General features: G+C 37.3%; 3 protein-coding genes across 3 annotated transcripts; all 3 read left to right on the plus strand.

The window, feature by feature from the left end:
* The first annotated feature begins 242 nt into the window (after positions 1 to 242).
* LOC145898034 (cysteine-rich secretory protein LCCL domain-containing 1-like) lies at positions 243 to 2,095 on the plus strand. Its single transcript, XM_082986482.1, has 5 exons — positions 243 to 372; positions 706 to 861; positions 1,270 to 1,389; positions 1,448 to 1,608; positions 1,985 to 2,095. The coding sequence occupies exons 1-5, from the start codon at positions 294 to 296 to the stop codon at positions 2,093 to 2,095; spliced, it is 627 nt and encodes a 208-aa protein (XP_082842608.1). The 5' UTR covers positions 243 to 293.
* A 1,911-nt stretch (positions 2,096 to 4,006) lies between these two features.
* On the plus strand, positions 4,007 to 6,126 carry LOC145898035 (fibrinogen C domain-containing protein 1-like). Its single transcript, XM_082986483.1, has 6 exons — positions 4,007 to 4,157; positions 4,513 to 4,632; positions 4,794 to 4,939; positions 5,742 to 5,838; positions 5,899 to 5,995; positions 6,057 to 6,126. The coding sequence occupies exons 1-6, from the start codon at positions 4,007 to 4,009 to the stop codon at positions 6,124 to 6,126; spliced, it is 681 nt and encodes a 226-aa protein (XP_082842609.1).
* Positions 6,127 to 12,289: 6,163 nt separating this feature from the next.
* On the plus strand, positions 12,290 to 14,837 carry LOC145898036 (microfibril-associated glycoprotein 4-like). Its single transcript, XM_082986484.1, has 6 exons — positions 12,290 to 12,389; positions 12,539 to 12,684; positions 13,554 to 13,650; positions 13,712 to 13,808; positions 13,870 to 13,934; positions 14,590 to 14,837. The coding sequence occupies exons 1-6, from the start codon at positions 12,290 to 12,292 to the stop codon at positions 14,835 to 14,837; spliced, it is 753 nt and encodes a 250-aa protein (XP_082842610.1).
* The last annotated feature ends 6,110 nt before the right edge of the window (positions 14,838 to 20,947 follow it).

Below are 20,947 nucleotides of genomic sequence, written 5' to 3' on the forward strand. Positions count from 1 at the left end.
TAAAGTTGAGTTTCGCAGAGTCAGAACTTTGAATGCGGCTATATGGGACGATGTATTATTGCATTTAGTTACATATTTAGTGTTTGTAAAACCTAATCAAAATAGACAATAGCACAAGTAGATTGATTGATTAAAGGTAATTATCACACATTTAATGACGGGTTTTCATAAAGGTTGGCCGAGGTTAAACCACAACATTGCAGTTAGAGGAGGAACAGCAGCTTCTTACCCATTAGTTTTTGAGTGCATTAAGTTAAAATTTTGTTTCGGAACAGTGGACGGATTCACGGACGATGATACGGTGGTTGCAACACGCACTAACAACGTGGGTTGTCTTTGTTATAGTTATTCGTCGAGGTCAATCTCTGCAAGGTAAACAAACCCAGGAAGTATCAGTATTTTTGTTGAACGTGAGGTAAATGTCTCACACACGATAAATTGTCGAAACGTATAGTACCAAGCTAACTACAACCACGCCTACCAAGTGGATGCTTTTCCTTGTATATATTAAAATAATAGGCTGTCTGAATCGAAAACTTGATCTTTAAAGTAGACAGAATCTAAACCCAGATATGAAACTTTCCAAAGCCCACGACAGCAATTAGCCGATAGGAAATGTTTGAAACAAGTGTTTCTGATTGCCGTCAGTTGGTTTATTTTTATTTTTGTTTCATTTTGCTGTCTGAATCATGTTCGAAATTTCAGCAACATGCGATACAAAGTTATCTGAATTAAATCATTCCATCACAAAAGTAATCTGCCCTGAGAATTGCCTGAAGAAAGACACGGATTTGTTTGGAACAGATGATTATGCAAAGGGTCCCCTGTGTCTTGCTGCGATGCACGCCGGTTTAATTGACAGTGAGTCAAAAGCTTATGTACAGACTAGCTGTGGTTTGTCTAGTTAATTCAAGTTACATGTGCTTTGAGTGCTGTGAAAAAAACAATTTATATTTGCATATTTGAAAATTTTCTCAACAAAAAAACTAGTTTATATTTGGCTATTTGGAAAACTCAATAACACGTTTATCTTGAGAGCAGCATACAGGTGTATATACTGTTTCGACCTGTAAGGTGTCATCAGTGCAGCTTCTGATTGTGGCACTGGACTAGCTTTTACACTAGCAGGCACACAGATTTCCACTTTGTGGTAGCTTTCGGTCAATGTCGATCCGTTGGCTACTTAAACAACAATGTGTACACCTGTCTGCGGCTCTCAATGATTATCATAGCTCTTTTGAACATATATAAGTTTATCTTCTTGCTAAGACGGAGGAGGTTACTTCGAAGTTTTTAAAAGTGACCCACAAACTAAATACAGCGGATCTTTTCGAAACGGAATCACCAGCATGTCTTGTTCCTCCGCAAATGTTACATATTCCTTTGAAAGTAAGTGTTTCTTGCAGTCAACTTCCACCAACTTAACAATAACGTCTTTTTAATTCAGTGAAATGCAGCACGATTGGAAATTCCGAGTTTTCTATCACCGAAGTTTTCTGTCCTCCAAATTGTTCGTCGAATCACGTGTGTGGGACAAATTTGTACAACATAAATTCATCTGTCTGTGCGGCATCCATACATGCTGGCATTTTGTCTGGTCAGTATACCGTATATATATCGATCAAACACGATTTTTGTTGCCTTGACCATCTTTGTGGTGTTTATTCCTCGAATCTAAAAGAATGGAGAAAAAGGAAGAATTGAAAGTATTTCCACGTTAATTGTTGCAGATAATGGTGGAATGGTGACATTTCATTCCAAAGAATCTTTTGATCATTTATTTGTTGGATCGACCTCGCATGGAATAATAAGTATATCTTGCAATTTTTCGACAAAGCTATTTTCATTTCCAAGTAAGTGATGCCAAAATAGCCTAAAAATTATTTTTTTTAAACATGTGTACCGTGTGTGCGTTAATTGCGTCAGTTTTCCAATACACCCAGGTGACATATTCCACGATTTCGGAACAAAGTATTACTTTTAGGCAACAGAGTTTGTTCGAGAGAGTGCAAAAACAACGGCAAGTGCGTATCTGGAGCGAATCAAGACCATTGTTCGTGCAGAGTCGGAACAAAAGGCAAAGGCTGTGAAATAGGTGAGTTAATTTACCATCTCGCAATTCCCGCGTTATTTTATGTGAAAAAAGGTTCTTTTCCATAGTTACAATGCCTTCGAAACGTCTACTCTACTTAGGATGATTAATAGCATATTAGCTTTGGATTTTCTCCAATATTTTGCGCAATTTTAGAGTAATATTATTTTAAGGCAGAAACAACTCATATATGCTCTTGCATGACAAGGCGGATTGCCCATCTGCCTCACGACTTTACTTTCGGTGATCTCAGCCATCATGTATTAATCATAAGGTTCACTGGCATCGCAGTCAAGCCGGAATAAAGCCATAGATCAAAGAAAATGAATGAAGGGTTTATTTCAGTGATGATGATGCGGTGTTTACCATTACCTCACACCAAACTGTTTCTCTTGCCCACTAAACAACAACCGTATATCAAGCCTGCGATTAAATCAAAGTGGAGTTTCCAGAGTCAGAGTTTTTAATGCGCCTATATGGGACGATGCACAGTCCTATATACGCAAAACTATACAAAAGTAACTTGAGGGTTGTTCGCTTGTAGATCAAAACAACTAATTCCCTGATGTTCATCTACTTAAGATGATTAATAGCATATTAGCTTCGGATTTCCCATTCAAAGTTATCAACTCCAACTATTTTGCAGCCAAATATATTGGAGAAACTTATCTCTAACGTTTGGAATTGTTATTTGTCTGTATTGCTTCTCATCAATCACGGGATAAATATTTTTATATTTTCCTCTAGATATCGATGAATGCTTGTTGAAATCGGACAATTGCCATCCAAACGCTACTTGCATCAACACGGTTGGAAGTTTTCAATGTTCCTGTAACTCATATTTCACTGGAAACGGAACATTTTGCGGTAGATTTGTTTGTGTGTTTTTCTAATACCTCTATCACAATAACGACATGCACCGAAATGATACCTCACTGTAGCGTTTTCTTAATATTTTGAAGATAATTTTTTTTAATTATGCTCGCTAATAGTTTGTTTTCGTTTCTAACTGTTAAATTTCCGGCGTTTCTCGTGAAGATCTTTATTTTATGCCACACGTCAACATCACGTGACTTGCGTAGATTGATTTTTCTACCCAAATGTATTCGGGTAAAATTTCCGAGAAAATTTAAATGAAACACTGCGATGTATACTGTTTTAACGCTTGGAAATGTTGCGTTTTTGTATTGTTTCTCAGTATATCTGAATATTTTTGTACTATTCTGCAGATATCGATGAATGTTTGTTGGATTCTAACAATTGTCATCCAAACGCTACTTGCATCAACACAGTTGGAAGTTTTCAATGTTCTTGTAACACGAATTTTACTGGAAACGGAACAACTTGCGGTAGTCTTGTTTATGCGTTTTTCTATTACATAAAAGATGTCACTAAAAGCTTGTTTTTTTCAACTATTAAATTTCTACCGTTTCTTGTAAAGATTATTATTTTATTTCCCATGTTAAGTTATGTGAATTGGAGAATGCAATTTCCTTCTGGGAAGTGTATTCGAATCCAACCTTCCTGAAAGCATCAAATAACTTTTAGGCCTACACTTTATTTCTAACGAATTGTGGCTTGCCTAAGTAGTTTTCGGGTAATATCCAAATTCTGCCATGCAGAAGAACAGTAGGCTTATTCAGCAATAAAATATGCCTGGCAGCGTCAATAACATTTTACGTCACTGAATGTTGTGTCATAAGGTTTTTTGTGTAAAAGATATGCGTCGCAACGAAAATAAACAAAGTCATTTTGCAAAATGATTTTTTGGTGTTACATAGTTTTAGGATAGTCATCGCAACGACTATTTTGAGTGTATAATTTTCTTTTCAATCTTCAGCAAAGGCACTTGCTGCTGCCTCATCTAGAAAATTGCTTGCAACCCCTGTGCGGGTCGCGACCCACATGTAAAACATGAAAGATAGTTGTATACCCTTCTGTACAGATATCGATGAATGTCTGTGGAATTTTGACAATTGCCATCCAAACGCTACTTGCATCAACACGGTTGGAAGTTTTCAATGTTCCTGTAACACGAATTTTACTGGAAACGGAACATCTTGCGGTAGATGTGTTTATTTGCTTTTCTTTTATCTCTGTCACAAAAAACGATATTTCTGTGCACCGAAAAGATACTGCAGTGCAGTGTTTTTTCGAAACCCAGTTTTTCTTTCAAATGATGTGCGCAGAACATTTTATAACCAAACTTGTTAAATTGATACCGTTTCTTGTAAAGACCTTTTTTGTGCAGCCGGTCAAGTCACGTATATTGCGAAAAGACATATTTTAAAGCAAAACGTATTCGAATTTCCGAGGAAATTTAAATGAAACATTGCAATGTATACTGTTGTAACGCTTGGAAATGTTGCCTGTCTGTCTTGTTTCTCAGTATATCTGAATATTTTTGTATTATTCTGTAGATATCGATGAATGTTTGTGGGATTTGGACAATTGTCATCCAAACGCTACTTGCATCAACACGGTGGGAGGGTTTCAATGTTCATGTAACTCCGATTTCACTGGAAACGGAACATTATGTGGTAGGTTTGTTTTGTGTGTTTTTTTACTGCCTCTATCACAAAATGATATTGCACAAAAAAAAATTAAGCTTTTGAATAAAATTTCCATGGAAATTTGCAAAAATATTGAAAGTTTTGAATTGTTGATTTTAAAAGGAAAATATTTATTGTGTTTTTTGCAGTTTTTTCCGGTTACGAAACTTGTGGGGATGTTGTTCCCCGAACGAACAATGAAGCGGGAGGAATTTACAAAGTGTATCCGGATGGAGAAAGAGGTCGTGGAATTGAAGTTTATTGTGATTTCGTAACTGACGGCGGAGGATGGTTGGTAAGCTGCTGTATTTTGTTTCACCGGGCAAGCAATATGTTACCAATTTCTTGCGTCCCCTCGGTGGCGCATCACAACATTCCCAATCCTTCATCGTTTCAAATATAATATAGAGATTGTTATATACAGTTCAAATCTTTCTAGAAGGTATATTGATAGGTAGCGTTGTTTTGAATACTCACACATTTCGCTAAAAAGGTGATTGTGGCCCAGGATTGTGGCCAACAAACTTGCATGGACCACCCCAGTTTAATGACATTAAAATTTTATGAAACTTACCAAAATTCAACCAAAAAACCTTGAATAAATGCTAGGTTCCGTCGTTACGTGGTACAACAAAAAGTTTGGTCTAAGAAAAGCTGTCACGAAACACATCAACTGTTCACAAAGCCCAGCATTATTCGTTCATGATGTCCGTAAACAGGGTCCACTGTCTTTTGCGCTGGATGGAGACGTTTCAGCGCACACTCACATAGCATTCTGAACCATATAACTATTTGGCAGTGTCGCATACATCACGTGACCGTGTTTTTATGATGTCATGGTTTCGCCCGTTACGTAAGGCGACCCTGCTAATATAGCAAAATCGGTCAAACAAGAAACATCTTCGTACTTACTTACGCAGTCCAAACCAAATACTTTGAGAAAACGAACCGTGACACAGGTTGCGATATTGCAACAAAAATGTCTTTTTTGTTTCTTAGTGCGGAATGTGATTGTAAACTCTCAATTTGCATGCAAAAAAAGAACACAGTTATCTTAGCTGCAGACTTATTCTATGCTTATAGCGCAATGTATTTAGCTGTTTCAGAGACGACAGGATGGTTCCGAAAACTTCACAAGGGGTTGGAACGATTATTTGAAAGGTTTTGGAAACTTAAGCGGCGAGTTTTGGCTGGGTAAAAATTTGAAACAATGTGTTTTTTTTTAAAGTTGTTCAATTGCTTCCGGTCTTATAGGTCTTGAAAACATTCACCAAATAACAAACAGCGGGAAATACGAAATGAGAGTCGACATGGAGGATTTTGAGGGGAATGTTTCTTACGCCTTGTATAAGTATGGAAACACCTACACACATAAAATGCGGGTTTTGCAATTAGCCTATACACTTTTGCAGATGCTTTTCGGTTGGGAAAGCAACGGACTTCAACATGACTTGGACAAACTTTTCAGGCCCAGCAGGTTAATTTTATTTAAGTCTGCCAATGGCATTTTACCATATCCGAAGGTTAATTTTATTTAAGTCTGCCAATGGCATTTTACCATATCCGAAAAACTTCGGATCAACGGTGTTGTTCATCTTTTCACATGCAGAGCAATAGAATGGAAAACAAATCTTATAACACTCACGTATTTATAGGATACAGGTTGTTGCATTTAACATAGCACACGCAAGTAAAAATAACTTCGGATTGGTTGCGGCACATTCCACAAATCACGTGGCTTTGGCATGCAAGCGCACCTTTGCTGTCGTGCGTATGTATTGAGGCGTGACCACAACAACAGGAATTGTTGAATTACCAAATCCAAATGCTCGTTATAACCGAAAAAATGAAATCAATTTTCCGATAAACCTGATTTTCTCTTATTTCCCCTTACCCTACCAACTAAAAAGCCATATGCGAGCATTTGGATTTGAGCGAAATAGGTGTTTTTCTCAATATTTGCCGAATCCGTATTTTATGCGATCATAACGAAGCAAATTCAACGCATATTCAGAATAAAATTATGATGGTTTTGGGGAAAATCTAAACTGTGTGTGTAATTTTTTCGACCAATGTGTCAATTTATTCGGATTCGGCCGAATATTGGGTGCAGGTATTAGGAATCTATTCTGTTTCGATACACTTCTAGTACTAACGCATTTTTCAACTGTTAGGAAACGGTCTATTCAATGCAACAGCATTTACTACCTATGACAAAGATCAAGATCAGAATCCGTTTATCAATTGCGCAGCTAGATTCAAAGGTGGATGGTGGTTTGAGTCTTGCCACATCGGTAATCCAAACGGATTTTACTATGAGACATATGGTCTGCATGAGACATATGGTGACGGGGTTTGTTGGCAACCTTTTCGTGGCATCCATTATTCACTAAAAAAAATGGAATTGAAAGTCCGACGTACATTTACATAACTGCCGCTAACATTAACAGCCGGTTTAGTAGATGGATAACCATGAAAGAGCCGTTACAATATTAGGATAAAATATTGCGAACCACAAGCATAAATGACAAATCATTTATTAATTAAGTCATTTCAATTTTTCTCAAAAATTACACAAATGAATGAAACCACGAGAAAGAAAAATATCGTGGACACAACAAAATCATAAAGGTTATCAGCAAGTCCCAAGGTGATTTCTTCACGGAGAATCACACAATATCAAATGGTCGTTTGAAATAAGATGTAATGGACTGCGACATGCCCCAACGTTCGTTATAGGTGGCATATATACAAACGCGTATACTGGCCCAAGCAAACCCAATACAAACGATCAAGCCAAATTTGCAGTTTCTATGATCCAAAATGGTTTGTTTTTACGCAATGCTTGACTGTTTTCTTGTAATTCTCTGTGTTGTTGTTACATTGGTATAAAGGCATGCAACTTTGTTGTTGTTAATGGTTGATATCATTTGAGTATTTTACGCATATTTTACAGTGAGATGTCTTTCCAACAAATATGTTTTCACATTTTCTTGCTCTATCTGCTCTTCCCTTTCGTCTTTGTATTAACTTTCATACCGTGTGTGGTGGTTTTTCCCTGTACCTGATTTAAAGCGAACATTTTTTATACTCGATGATGCTGTACCTTTAAACATAACGCAATCAGTTGGAGCTCACAACAACCTGCTCAGCAACAACACAAGAGAAAACTGATTGACTCTAAGACTGTCTTCAAGCTGTACACGCTTTTTTCGCCACGTGCTTTGTCCCGCGCGACTTAGACCCCAACTAGGCATAAACTTTTGGTAAATGGAGAAACTGATGATGCCGTTTTAGGCGAAATATATTTTTCTCTAAATAAATCGATCTGAGCTGTCTGAAGATCGCTGTGTTTGGATTTTAATACATTATTGTATTACTTGATGTGAATTTTTCAAGGCCTTGGCTGAATTAGGAGTGGAGCACGTGGTGGCGATATCAACATCTGACCACACATACCGGATGCTTAAACAAATTGTGGATTTTAACTCTCATTTATGGGTCAAAAACGGCTCTCTGATCAGCACGCCATACTATGCGAAATTAATCTTTACGCTTTAATTAAAAATGAAACACCAAATTAAACCTGAACGCCTGTAATTCTTCTTTCTAACATTTGCATCATATCCGAAGCTTGTATTATATCTCCAGTTTGTTTGGTGTGGATATGGTCGGTTATACTTTTTCACTAACTGTCATGTAACACATATAAGGAATTGTGATAAATTTTTAAAACTTGCTGTGTCTTTTGTTGGCTTGAGATTTCACTGTAGGGTATGTTTGTTTTGAAGTATTATCTTCAAATTTAAGGTTGCTCTTCCATTTATCCATCTCAACATTGGTAATAATCCAGTTTTTAGCATGCGTCGGTCTCCCGAACACCAAGAGCAAAATACACTTGTTGAAACCCGCGTTGAAAACCGTGCACAACAATCCTGCCACTATTGCTAACATCCCAAGATCCACTATCGTCGTTTGTCTCCATCAAACATTTGTAAGGACAGTTCGAAAGAGGTTCTATTTTGATTTAAATTATCCACTTCAGTTCAGAGTGTTTTTTTTAATTGTGATTTATCGGTTTGGGTTCATCTCCGGTTCACAAAAATAAGTCGCTCAAATCGGTTTCGAGGTTCGGATTTAGTGACGGTTGCACTCCTTGAACTTTATCCTGTGTGAATACGGAAAATGAGGGGGCGTTTTCAAGTGAATTCCAGAAAGGTCTGAGCAGATGAAGATTTTAGAGAAACTTGGGTTCCATTGCATTTAAAGACAGTTTACATGTTTTTATATAACATACAAAAAACATATAGCAGCATTGCGTGTCCTGTAGATATCGATGAATGCTTGTTGAAATCAGACAATTGTCATCCAAACGCTACTTGCATCAACACGGTTGGAAGTTTTCTATGTTCCTGTAACTCATATTTCACTGGAAACGGAACATTTTGCGGTGGATTTGTTTGTGTGTTTCTCTAATACCTCACAATAATGAATTCATGCACCGAAATAATATCTCACTGTAGCGTTTTCTTAATTTTTAAAGGTAATTTTTTTTAATTATGCTCGCTAATAGTTTGTTTTCGTTTCCAACTGTTAAATTTCGGGCGTTTCTTGTGAAGATCTTTATTTTATGCCAAATGTCAACATCACGTGACTTGCGTAGATTGATTTTTTTACCCAAATGTATTCGAGTAAAATTTCCGAGAAAATTTAAATGAAACATTGCAATGTATACTGTTTTAACGCTTGGAAGTGGTGCTTGTTTGTCTTGTTTCTCAGTATATCTGAATATTTTTGTATTATTCTGCAGATATCGATGAATGTTTGTTGGATTCAAACAATTGTCATCCAAACGCTACTTGCATCAACACGGTTGGAAGTATTCAATGTTCCTGTAACACGAATTTTACTGGAAACGGAACAACTTGCGGTAGTCTTTTTTATCTGTTTTTCTATTACATAAATGATGTCACTACAAGCTTGTTTTTTTTCAACTATTAAATTTCTATCGTTTTTTGTAAAGATTATTATTTTATTTCCCATGTTAAGTTATGTGAATTGGAGAATGCAATTTGCTGGAAAGTGTATTCGATTCAAACCTTCCTGAAAGCAATAAATAAAATTAGGCCTACATTTTATTTCTAACGAATTGTTGCTTGTCTAAGTAGTTTTCGGGTAATATCCAAATTCTGCCAGAAGAGCAGTATTCAGCAATAAAATATGCCTGGCAGCGTCAGTAACATTTTACATCACTGAATCTTGTGTCATAAGGTTTTTTGTGTGAAAGATATGCGACGCAATGAAAATAAACAAAGCCATTTTGCAAAATGATTTTTGGGGGTTAGTTTTAAGATAGTCATCGCAACGACTATTTTGAGTGTGTAATTTTCTTTTCAATCTTCAGCAAAGGCACTTGCTGCTGCCACCTCTAGATAATTGCTGGCAACCCCTGTGCGGGTCGCGACCCACATGTAAAACATAAACGGTAGTTGTATACCCTTCTGTACAGATATCGATGAATGTTTGTGGAATTTCGACAATTGTCATCCAAACGCTACTTGCATCAACACATGTGGAAGTTTTCAATGTTCTTGTAACACGAATTTTACTGGAAACGGAACAACTTGCGGTAGATGTGTTTATTTGTTTTTCTTATATCTCTGTCACTAAAAACGATATTTCTGTGCACCGAAAAGATACTGCAGTGCAGCGTTTTTGTAAAACTCAGTTTTTCTTTTCAAATGATGTGCGCAGAACATTTTTTTAACGAAACTTGTTAAATTGATACCGTTTCTTGTAACGACCTTTTTTTGTGCAGCCGGTCAAGTCACGTATATTGCGAAAAGACATATTTTAAAGCAAAACGTATTCGAATAAAATTTGCGAGGAAATTTAAATGAAACATTGCAATGTATAATGTTGTAACGCTTGGAAGTGGTGCTTGTTTGTATTGTTGCTCAGTATATCTGAATGAATATTTTTGTACTATTCTGCAGATATCGATGAATGTTTGTGGGATTTGGACAATTGTCATCCAAACGCTACTTGCATCAACACGGTTGGAAGTTTTCAATGTTCCTGTAACTCATATTTCACTGGAAACGGAACATTTTGTGGTAGATTTGTTTGTTTGTTTTTCTAATACCTCTATCACAATAACGACATGCACCGAAATGATACCTCACTGTAGCGTTTTCTTAATATTTTGAAGATAATTTTTTTTAATTCTGCTCGCTAATAGTTTGTTTTCGTTTCCAACTTTTAATTTCCGGCGTTTCTTGTGAAGATCTTTAGTTTATGCCACATGTCAACATCACGTGACTTGCGTAGATTGATTTTTTTTACCCAAATGTATTCGAGTAAAATTTGCGAGGAAATTTAAATGAAACATTGCAATGTATACTGTTGTAACGCTTGGAAATGTTGCTTGTTTGTATTGTTCCTCAGTATATCTGAATATTTTTGTATTATTCTGCAGATATCGATGAATGTTTGTTGGATTCTAACAATTGTCATCCAAACGCTACTTGCATCAACACAGTTGGAAGTTTTCAATGTTCCTGTAACACGAATTTTACTGGAAACGGAACAACTTGCGGTAGTCTTGTTTATGTGTTTTTCTATTACATATAAATGATGTTACGACAAGCTTGTTTTTTTCAACTTTTAAATTTCTATCGTTTCTTGGAAAGGTTATTATTTTGTTTCCCATGTTAAGTTACGTGAATTGGAGAATGCAATTTCCTTCTGGAAAGTGTATTCAAATCCAACCTTTCTGAAAGCATTAAATGAAATTAGCCCTACATTTTGTGGCTTGCCTAAGTAGTTTTCGGGTAATATCCAAATTCTGCCAGAAGAGCAGTATTCAGTGATAAAATATGCCTGGCAGCGTCAGTAACATTTTATGTCACTGAATGTTGTGTCATAAGGTTTTTTTTGAAAGATTATGCGTCACAACGAAAATAAACAAAGTCATTTTGCAAAATGATTTTTGGGTGTTACATAGTTTTAAGATAGTCATCGCAACGACTATTTTGAGTGTATAATTTTCTTTTCAATCTTCAGCAAAGGCACTTGCTGCTGCCACCGCTAGAAAATTGCTGGCAACCCCTGTGCGCGTCGCGACCCACATGTAAAACATAAACTGTAGCTGTATACCCTTCTGTACAGATATCGATGAATGTTTGTGGAATTTCGACAATTGTCATCCAAACGCTACTTGCATCAACACGGTTGGAAGTTTTCAATGTTCATGTAACACGAATTTTACTGGAAACGGAACAACTTGCGGTAGATGTGTTTATTTGTTTTTCTTTTATCTCTATCACAAGAAAGGTATTACTGTGCACCGAAAAGATACTGCAGTGCAGCGTTTTTTTAAAAACCCAGTTTTTCTTTCAAATGATGTGCGCACAACGTTTTTCAACCAAACTTGTTAAATTGATACCGTTTCGTGTAAAGACCTTTTCTTTGAGCAGCCGGTCAGATCACGTGTATGGCGAAAATACTTTTTTTTAAAGCAAAGTGTATTCGAATAAAATTTCCGAGGAAATTTAAATGAAACATTGCAATGTTTACTGTTGCTTGTCTGTCTTGTTTCTCAGTATATCTGAATAATTATTTTTGAACTATTCTGCAGATATCGATGAATGTTTGTGGAATTTGGACAATTGTCATTCAAACGCTACTTGGAAGTTTTCAATGTTCCTGTAACTCAGATTTCACTGGAAACGGAACATTATGCGGTAGTTTTGTTTGGTGTGTTTTTTCACTGCTTCTCTTGCAAAATGATATTGCACAAAAAAAAATTAAGCTTTTGAATAAAATTTCCAAAAATATTAAAAGTTTTGAATTGTTAATTTGAAACGGAAAATATTTATTGTGTTTTTTGCAGTTTTTTCCGGTTACGAAACTTGTGGGGAAGTTGTGCCCCGAACGAACAATGAAGCGGGAGGTATTTACAAAGTGTATCCGGATGGAGAAAGAGGTCGTGGAATCGAAGTTTATTGCGATTTCGTAACTGTCGGAGGAGGATGGTTGGTAAGCTGCTGTATTTTGTTTCACCACCGACAAGCAATATGTTACCAATGAGAAGTTATATATATATACATACCAGGGTGGTCCAAAGCGCGGCCCATTACGCAATTTCTTGCGCCAAGCGGTGGCACATCACAATATTCCCAATCCTTCATCGTTTCAAATTTAACGTAGAGATTTTTGTATTCAGTTCAAATGTTTTTGGAAGGTAACTCTTTGATAAGTAAGCGTTGTTTTAGTATACTCACACCTTTCGCTAAAAAGGTGATTGTGGCCCAGGTTGCCCACAAACTTGCATTGACCACCCCAGTATATTAACACTAAAATGTCATGAAACTGAAACAAAATTCAACCAAAAAGTCTTGAATAAATTCTAGGTTCCGTCGTAACGTGGTACAACAAAAGTTTGAAATAGGTCTAAGAAAAGCGGGGCGCTGCCACGCAACGCATCAACTGTTCACAAAGCCCATTATTCATTCATGAAGTCCGTAAACAGGGTCCACTGTATTTTGCGCTGGATGGAGACTTTTCAGCGCACACTCACCAAACCATATAACTATTTTTAAAGTCGCATATATCACGTTTCTGTGTTTTTGTGACGTCATGTTTTTGCCCGTTAAGGAAGGCGACCCTGCATGCTATTCTAGTAAAATAGGTCAAATAAAAAACCTCTTGGTACTTACTTACGCAGTCCAAACCAAATATGTGAGAAAACGAACCGTGATACAAGTTGCGATATTGCAACAAAAATGCCTTTTTGTGTTTGTTAGTGCGGAAATTTGATTGTATAATTTCGCAATTTGCATGCAAAAAAAGTAACACCGTTATCATAGCTACAAACTTTATCTATGCTAATAGCGCAATGTATTTAGCTGTTTCAGAGACGACAGGATGGTTCCGAAAACTTCACAAGGGGTTGGAACGATTATTTGAAAGGTTTTGGAAACTTAAGCGGCGAGTTTTGGCTGGGTAAAAAATTTGAAACAATGTGGGTTTTTATGAAGTTGTTCAATTGCTTCCGGTCTTATAGGTCTTGAAAACATTCACCAAATAACAAACAGCGGGAAATACGAAATGAGAGTCGACATGGAGGATTTTGAGAGGAATGTTTCTTACGCCTTATATAAGTATGGAAACACCTACATACATAAAATGCGGGTTTTGCAATTAGCCTACACACTTTTGCAGATGCTTTTCGGTTGGGAAAGCAACGGACTTCAACATGACTTGGACAAACTTTTCAGGCCCAGCAGGTTAATTTTATTTAAATTTGTCAATGGCATTTTACCATATCTGAAAAACTTCGGATGAATGGTGTTGTTCATCTTTTCACATGCAGAGCAATAGAATGGAAAACAAATCTTATAACACTCACGTATTTATAGGATACAGGTTGTTGCATTTAACATAGCACACGCAAATAAAAATGACGTTGGATTGTTTGCGGCACATTCCACAAATCACGTGACTTTGGCATGCAAGCGCACCTTTGCTGTCGTGCGTATGTAATAAGGCGTGACTACAACAACAGGAATTGTTGATTTCCCTCAATTTTCCGATAAACGTGATTTTCTCTTATTTCCCCTTACCCTACCAACTAAGGGATGTTGGTACATTCGGTCATAGCGAACATTTGAATTCGACTGAATTAGGTGTTATTTTTCAATATTCGCCGAATCCGAATTCTATGCTCGTAAATATCGATCATAACGAAGCAAATTTAACGCATAATCAGAATAAAATTATGATGGTATTGGGGAAAATCTAAACTGTGTGTGCAATTGTTTCGACCAATGTGTCAATTTATGACACCCTTAAATATTCGGATTTGGCCGAATATTGGGTGCAGGTATTAGGAATCTATTTTGTTTCGGTACACACAGTACTAACGCATTTTTCAACTTTTAGGAAACGGTTTAACAAATGCAACAGCATTTTCTACCTATGACAAAGATCAAGATCAGCATCTCGTCAATTGCGCAGCTAGATTCAAAGGTGGATGGTGGTTTACGTCTTGCCATGGCGGTAATCCAAACGGATTTTACTATGGAGGACCGCATGAGTCATATGCTGACGGGGTTTGTTGGCAACCTTTTCGTGGATACCATTATTCACTAAAAAAAATGGAATTGAAAGTCCGACGTACATTTACATAACTGCCGCTAACATTAACAGCCATTTTAGTAGATGGATAAACATGAAAGTGCCGTTACAATATTACGATAAAATATTGCGAACCACAAGCATAAATGACAAATCATTTATTAATTAAGTCATTTTCTTCACGGAGAATCACACTTTATCAAATGGTTGTTTGAAATGGGATGTAATGGACTGCGAAATGCCCCAACGTTCGTTATAGGTGGCATATATAGCCGCGTATATTGCATGGCCCAAGCAAACCCAACACAAACGATCAAGCCAAATTTGCAGTTTCTGTGATCCAAAACGGTTTGTTTTTACGCGATGCTTGACTATTTTCTTGTAATTCGCTGTGTTGTTGTTACATTGGTATAAAGGCATGCAACTTTGTTGTTGTTAATGGTTGATATCATTTGTGTATTTTCCGTGTGGTAACAGTAACCCTGTTTACATGGCCAAGTCGACTTGAGCATTAAGTCGACTCGTGACCTGGTCACGTGATTTTCAAATTCGACGCGCGAAAACGACGAATTTACATGGGGCTTTTAAGTCAGCTTAAGTTAAGCTGTCTCGGGCTGACAGGCTGTAAACTCAGACTCTGTACTAAATAAATTATCAATATTTCTAATCTAAGCATGCAGAGAAAAGTTTGAGTTTACTTTGCCAGATATAACTAGAAAGCCTGCTGCAACACATATTTTTTAATTTCTGATTAAACTAAAAGGCTGCATTTCCTGGAATGTGTTCACAACAACACCATGGTAAGAGTATTCAAGTGAAAATTTCATGTTTAGTAGTATTAATTATCTCTGTCCTTCTTCACAGGATCCTTTTCAGAAGCTGCCTAATCCCGTAATCCCATGTACAATTGAGTGTCAGAAAAGACTGAATGGAATGTTTCATACCAGCCCAATGTTAATTAATTTGAAACAAATATACAGAAGATGTGATAGTTACATAACATAAACTTGTGTCATGGCATTCATGTCATATTTTTATTTTTTTTGACGAACAGAAAAGGTTTACATAAGTCTGCTTTTGTATTTTATGGTTGATTGTTGTTCACATAATCCTTGCATAAATAAGATGCAGTAGCATAAATATGAATAAACAACCAGTTTGCATTGACTTGTTATATTATAGCACATCCAGCAGCAAATGAAAACAGTTAACACAAGTGCATTCTTCTTTCAAGCAAGTGTCAGCATTCCTGCAATGCATTTGTTTCCTTCAGGTCTCCAAAATGCAACTTAGGTCCTCAAAACGAATGTTGCTTTTTTGTATCTTGATGCTTGTACAATTCATTTAACACTTGCGCAGTATTTATCAAAATTAACTCCAGTAAGCACATCCTTCTCGCCCCTGCAGCATAGAGCATACTCACGTAGTTGTACTAGAACTAGTTTATTACTTTTAAGGTTTATTGTAAACAGCAAACCCTCAACGCACAACCTCATAAACAAATTACCTAATCCTAATTTCTTCGCGGCACTTGTCGCAACTGGGTTTAAGCTGACTTAATCGCTTAAGCTGTCCCGTAAACCACTCTCCGCGTTAGATCGAAGGGCGAGACGGCTTAAGACGCTTGCCTTTTTCTCTTCGCCGAAAACGAGAGAGTCGGATCGGCGAGTCAGCTTAGAAGCCGTCTTAAACCGTCATGTAAACGGGGTTAGTGAGATGTCTGTCCAACAAATATGTTTTCACATTTTCTTGCTTTATCTGCTCTTCCCTTTCGTCTTTGTATTAACTTTCATACCGTATGTAGCGGTTTTTCCCTGTACACGAGTTAAAGCGAACATTTTTTTTTACTCGATGATGCTGTTCCTTGAAAACTAACGCAATCAATTGGAGCTCACAAGAATCTGCTCAGCAACAACACAAGAGAAAATTGGTTGACTTTGAGACTGTTTTTAGGCTCGATATACATTGGGCAACCTTACCCGAGAAAACATGTCCCTTGTTTTCCCTTACATTCGCTAAAGAAAATAAAGTATCTTATTGGAAGCCAACAAAACCAAACCAATTAATATCACACTATTTTAAGTCCATCTACGCCACCAAGTGGTCTCCACAACCACATCTCTGGCACACAACGTAGCTGCTATCAACACTATTACCGTGCAACCCTGGTTTCACTTTGCTACTACTCATATCCATTGAAGGGACAGATTTGTTCAATAGTAACATTTAAGACATTTTCTCAGGAATTGGCACTGAAATTGATTCCATTGAGAACGGTATCCATGTGGGACTTGATGATGCAAAGCATGTAGTCAACAATGTGGTTGACAAAACCACATGCCCACTTGGACAAACACTTCTGATGATAGTTATCATCCGAAGTTTGGCTTCGGGGTACATTTCTGCTAAATTTCGCTTGTCGCAACGGTAGTTTTCCAATTTTGCTATCGTTTGCTTTTTCGCATCAGTAGTTTTCCTGCACACGCTTTTTTCTTAACACGTACGCCACGTGCTTTGTCCCACGCGACTTGGGCCCCAATTGGGCTTAAATGAAGCTTCTTTTATTATTTAATGTGAATTTTTCAAGGCCCTTAAAACAAATTGTGGATTTTACCGCTTTCTTTACGCTTAAAAAAAATGAAACACCAAATTCTAACATTTGCATTATATCCGAAGCTTGTATTATATCTTCGTTTGTTTGGTGTAGATATTGTCGTTTATATTTTTTCACCAACTGTCATGTAACACATAAGGAAATGTGATCAATTTTTAAAACTTGCTGTGTCTTTTGTTGGCTTGAGATTTCTATGTGAGGTATGTTTTTTGGAAATGTAATCTTCAAATTTAAGGTTTCTCTTCCTTTTATCCAACTCAGAATTGCTAACAATCCAGTTTTTTGGCATGTGCCGGTCTCCCGAACACCAAATGCAAAATACACTTGTTTAAACCCGCATTGAAAACCTGCATAACAATCCTACCACTATTGCTAACATCCCAAGATCCACTATCGTCGCTTGTATCCAAACACTTTTTTTCCTGCTTCACCAGTTTTTTTTTATAACGCCCCGTGCCGTTCATGGCACAGACCAATACTTTATATATTGCAAGTACATCTCACAAATAAACAGACTTCCGGGTCTCTTGGACGTCGGGTATGGGAACCAAGGGCGACCAAAAGCGTCAAATAATTTGTCTGAAATAACATGTTGCCTATGTGTGCAAAAAAAGCCATAATAATATTGGTAAGCTGCAGACATGGTGTGTACACGCACTGTTTCGACCTGTGAGGTCTCATCAGTGCAGCTGTTGCAGTGGCACTGTGCTAGCTTTTACACTAGCAGGCACACTAGATTCCACATTGTGGTACCTGTCCGGTCAACGTCGATCTGTTGGGTACCCTATACTGAGTACCAAACAACAGAGACGAACCACTGTGGAGAGCACTATGGCCAAACGGATCTGCTTGTGCCCTCACAGGTCGAAACAGTGCGTGTACACACCCTGTCTGCAGCTTACCAACATGTAGCTTAATAAACAACATTTCGGCGAGGTTAATTATGCATCGTGAACTTTATCACGATCGAATTGCCCAGCATAGTTTTCGTTGCATTTTTTTTTATTTTAATCACATCGCGTTTCCTTAAACTTGCGTGCGGTTTCTTAGACCAGGGGTTCCCAAACTGGGGTCCGCAACGACTGCAAGGGGGTCCGTAATGATACCTCAAGTAAACAATTAGTACGTTTTATACAGGTGCGTATTAGCACTATTTATAATTGGATTGGTTTCGTAAGCTTTACAATACGTTCATTGTACAATTACTCTACTTTTGAATGGTTCTTACACTATCGTTGTATCTTACGATTTCAAAGTTGTTTCAAAGATTTTCTCTCGTTTTTTTTTACTACGCGTATGAAGAATTCACACTTATTACCGCTATTTTGATATTCGTTTTTGTTTATATTATCTCTAGTATTTTCAACGCTAAGTAGGTTGAAAATGATGTGACGTAAGACAGGGGGTCCGAGAAAAAACAGGTTTACAAAATGGGGTCCGCGGCCAAAAAAGTTTTGGAAACCCTGTCTTAGACCACCAGGTTTTCGTTCGCTGTATCTTACCACTGTATGGAATATTGGTGTTGGAGAGTTCAGAAAAAAAACAGTGGGTGCGTTATGACACACTTGCATGGAGATTTCTGAAGTTTGCACAAATAAAACAACTATTGAAAAAAACGCGCAAATGTTGACAATCTATATTGCAAGCGAATACACATGAAAGATATGCTGAAAGAATATGTTAAAATTAGCAAAGCGATCTGTAGACAACTCAGGTGGTGATTGTTTTTTGAGAAAAATATATTCGCCTAAATCAAGCATCATCAGTTTCTCCAACTGGCAAATGGCAAAGAAACAACAAAAATTTAAGTGGGTTACTTGGCGCAGAAAGCAAGTTTTCTTGCTTGCAGAGGACCTTTTCGTTTGCAGAAATTACACCCAGCGTCTTACAAACGACAGGTTGATACAAAATGACCAGGTTTACCTCACCTGTGGCACTTAAAAGATTACTTTGGGGTATCCCGAAAAATCAAGTTCTTTGGGGTCTTGCCTCCTTTAGGCTTATTGGCGACTCCCTTTCATCTTGGTAGAAGCAAAACCACAGGAAGCAGCAACTTCGCAAATTCTAGCGGCTAATTCTTGTATGGTTTCGCTTGGTTTCGTTTGCATGTCACTTCAGAACTGGAACCTATCGCGAACAATAAACCGCTTCGGGTCAAACTGGTCCACGAATGTAACAATTTCTTCTATTCGTAATTCGAATTTTAGGCGGTGGGTTCGCATTGAAAATATCATTTTTAAAAGTGGGGATACCTGCATGGAATCAACTAATCACTCTGTCCTCTGAAAGCCGTTGTCAAGTCTGATTAATTAAAGCTTTATTTCCAAACTTCCGTGACATGTGATGAATAACTTGTTTATTTTTTAATAGAAACAACACAATTTTAAAATGTTTTGTTTGTTGACACCACAAGCAATGGACAGGTTCGGTTATAAATCCATTGCTGTGTATTTAACGATACATCGAATACGCTGATTAATGTAAGTTACGTGAATTGAGCTTTTGTTTGTTGGTGTTAATCCTGCCAAGCATTTAATAACGCCCTTCGTATGAGTCATTGTCATTTTAGTCATAGTTGGCTTAGACATACTGTATACATGAACCTCTGTATATTTCCGCTACCTGGAACGGGACAGAGTGCTCACCGACCGACGACCTTCCCCCAAGCTTATCTGCATCATGAAAAACTACGCACCGGTAGGGTTTCAACCAATCAGAACGGGCCATGTCAGCTGATAAAGCAACCTATAGAATGGCAAAGGCTTGAGTGGCTTGATTTTGTTGTGCAACTGGGTAGTGACTATAGGTTGGTAGAATTTGGAGCAGCAAGAATAGCTGTTAGAAAACCTTTATTTGTGAGGCATGTTACTTGTTTACACGATTAGGTGTTTCGCTAATGAAATTAGTAACTGCTACATGCGGGGTCCTAACAATTAAGTTATTTTGTTTTGTTAATTGCAATCGATGGCACTATTGTGTACTTACGAACATAAATCTTTCAACTGCAATTATCCGAAACCGAACCTTTTTTGTATCAACACTAAGGACATGAAATAATAATTTTTGTCAAAAAAGAATACGTTATACCAAAAAATCGCTGTTCGTGCGAATTCTGTAGATTTCTGTAGATTTCTGTAGATTTGCTGTAGCTGTAGATTGTTGGAAGTCGTTTCCCCAAGAATTTCGACTTTCGCTGTTTGTGTTGAACATGAAGATGGTTTTGACTTTTTGCTTCTTCGCTGTGTTTGGAATGGCATCTTGCCAAGGTTTGATCAAATCTTTTACAGTCGAAATTGAAAATCTGTGAAAGGACATTCACTAAAGGCATTTTTGTTTTAGTTTGCAACGAACCGGCGGCGAGTGCAGCAACTTGTCTTGAATCGTACGAGAACCAACTTTGCGGCGACCCAATACAACAAGCCAGCTGTCCATTAGCTTGCAGAACTTCCGCATGCGCATCCAGTAATTAAATTTTACTAACCAAGGCGACATGTTAATTTATAGTTTTAACAAAAATTAGCTGATTTGCGAGTAAATATTGACAAGTTT

The sequence above is a fragment of the Ascidia mentula genome, chromosome 4, assembly GCF_947561715.1.
Source record: "Ascidia mentula chromosome 4, kaAscMent1.1, whole genome shotgun sequence".
Classification (NCBI taxonomy): Eukaryota; Metazoa; Chordata; class Ascidiacea; order Phlebobranchia; family Ascidiidae; genus Ascidia; species Ascidia mentula.

Bases quoted from the DNA above. Each gene is read 5' to 3' on its own strand.
- LOC145898035 (XM_082986483.1), top strand. From the start codon at position 4,007: ATGAAAGATAGTTGTATACCCTTCTGTACAGATATCGATGAATGTCTG. The intron at 4,633-4,793 runs GTAGGTTTGTTT...TGTTTTTTGCAG, and splicing joins TGGAAACGGAACATTATGTG to TTTTTTCCGGTTACGAAACT. The intron at 5,996-6,056 runs GTATGGAAACAC...ACACTTTTGCAG, and splicing joins GTTTCTTACGCCTTGTATAA to ATGCTTTTCGGTTGGGAAAG.
- LOC145898034 (XM_082986482.1), top strand. From the start codon at position 294: ATGATACGGTGGTTGCAACACGCACTAACAACGTGGGTTGTCTTTGTT. The intron at 373-705 runs GTAAACAAACCC...TCGAAATTTCAG, and splicing joins TCGAGGTCAATCTCTGCAAG to CAACATGCGATACAAAGTTA. The intron at 1,609-1,984 runs GTATATATATCG...TATTACTTTTAG, and splicing joins TTTTGTCTGGTCAGTATACC to GCAACAGAGTTTGTTCGAGA.
- LOC145898036 (XM_082986484.1), top strand. From the start codon at position 12,290: ATGAATGTTTGTGGAATTTGGACAATTGTCATTCAAACGCTACTTGGA. The intron at 13,651-13,711 runs GTAAAAAATTTG...CCGGTCTTATAG, and splicing joins AAGCGGCGAGTTTTGGCTGG to GTCTTGAAAACATTCACCAA. The intron at 13,809-13,869 runs GTATGGAAACAC...ACACTTTTGCAG, and splicing joins GTTTCTTACGCCTTATATAA to ATGCTTTTCGGTTGGGAAAG.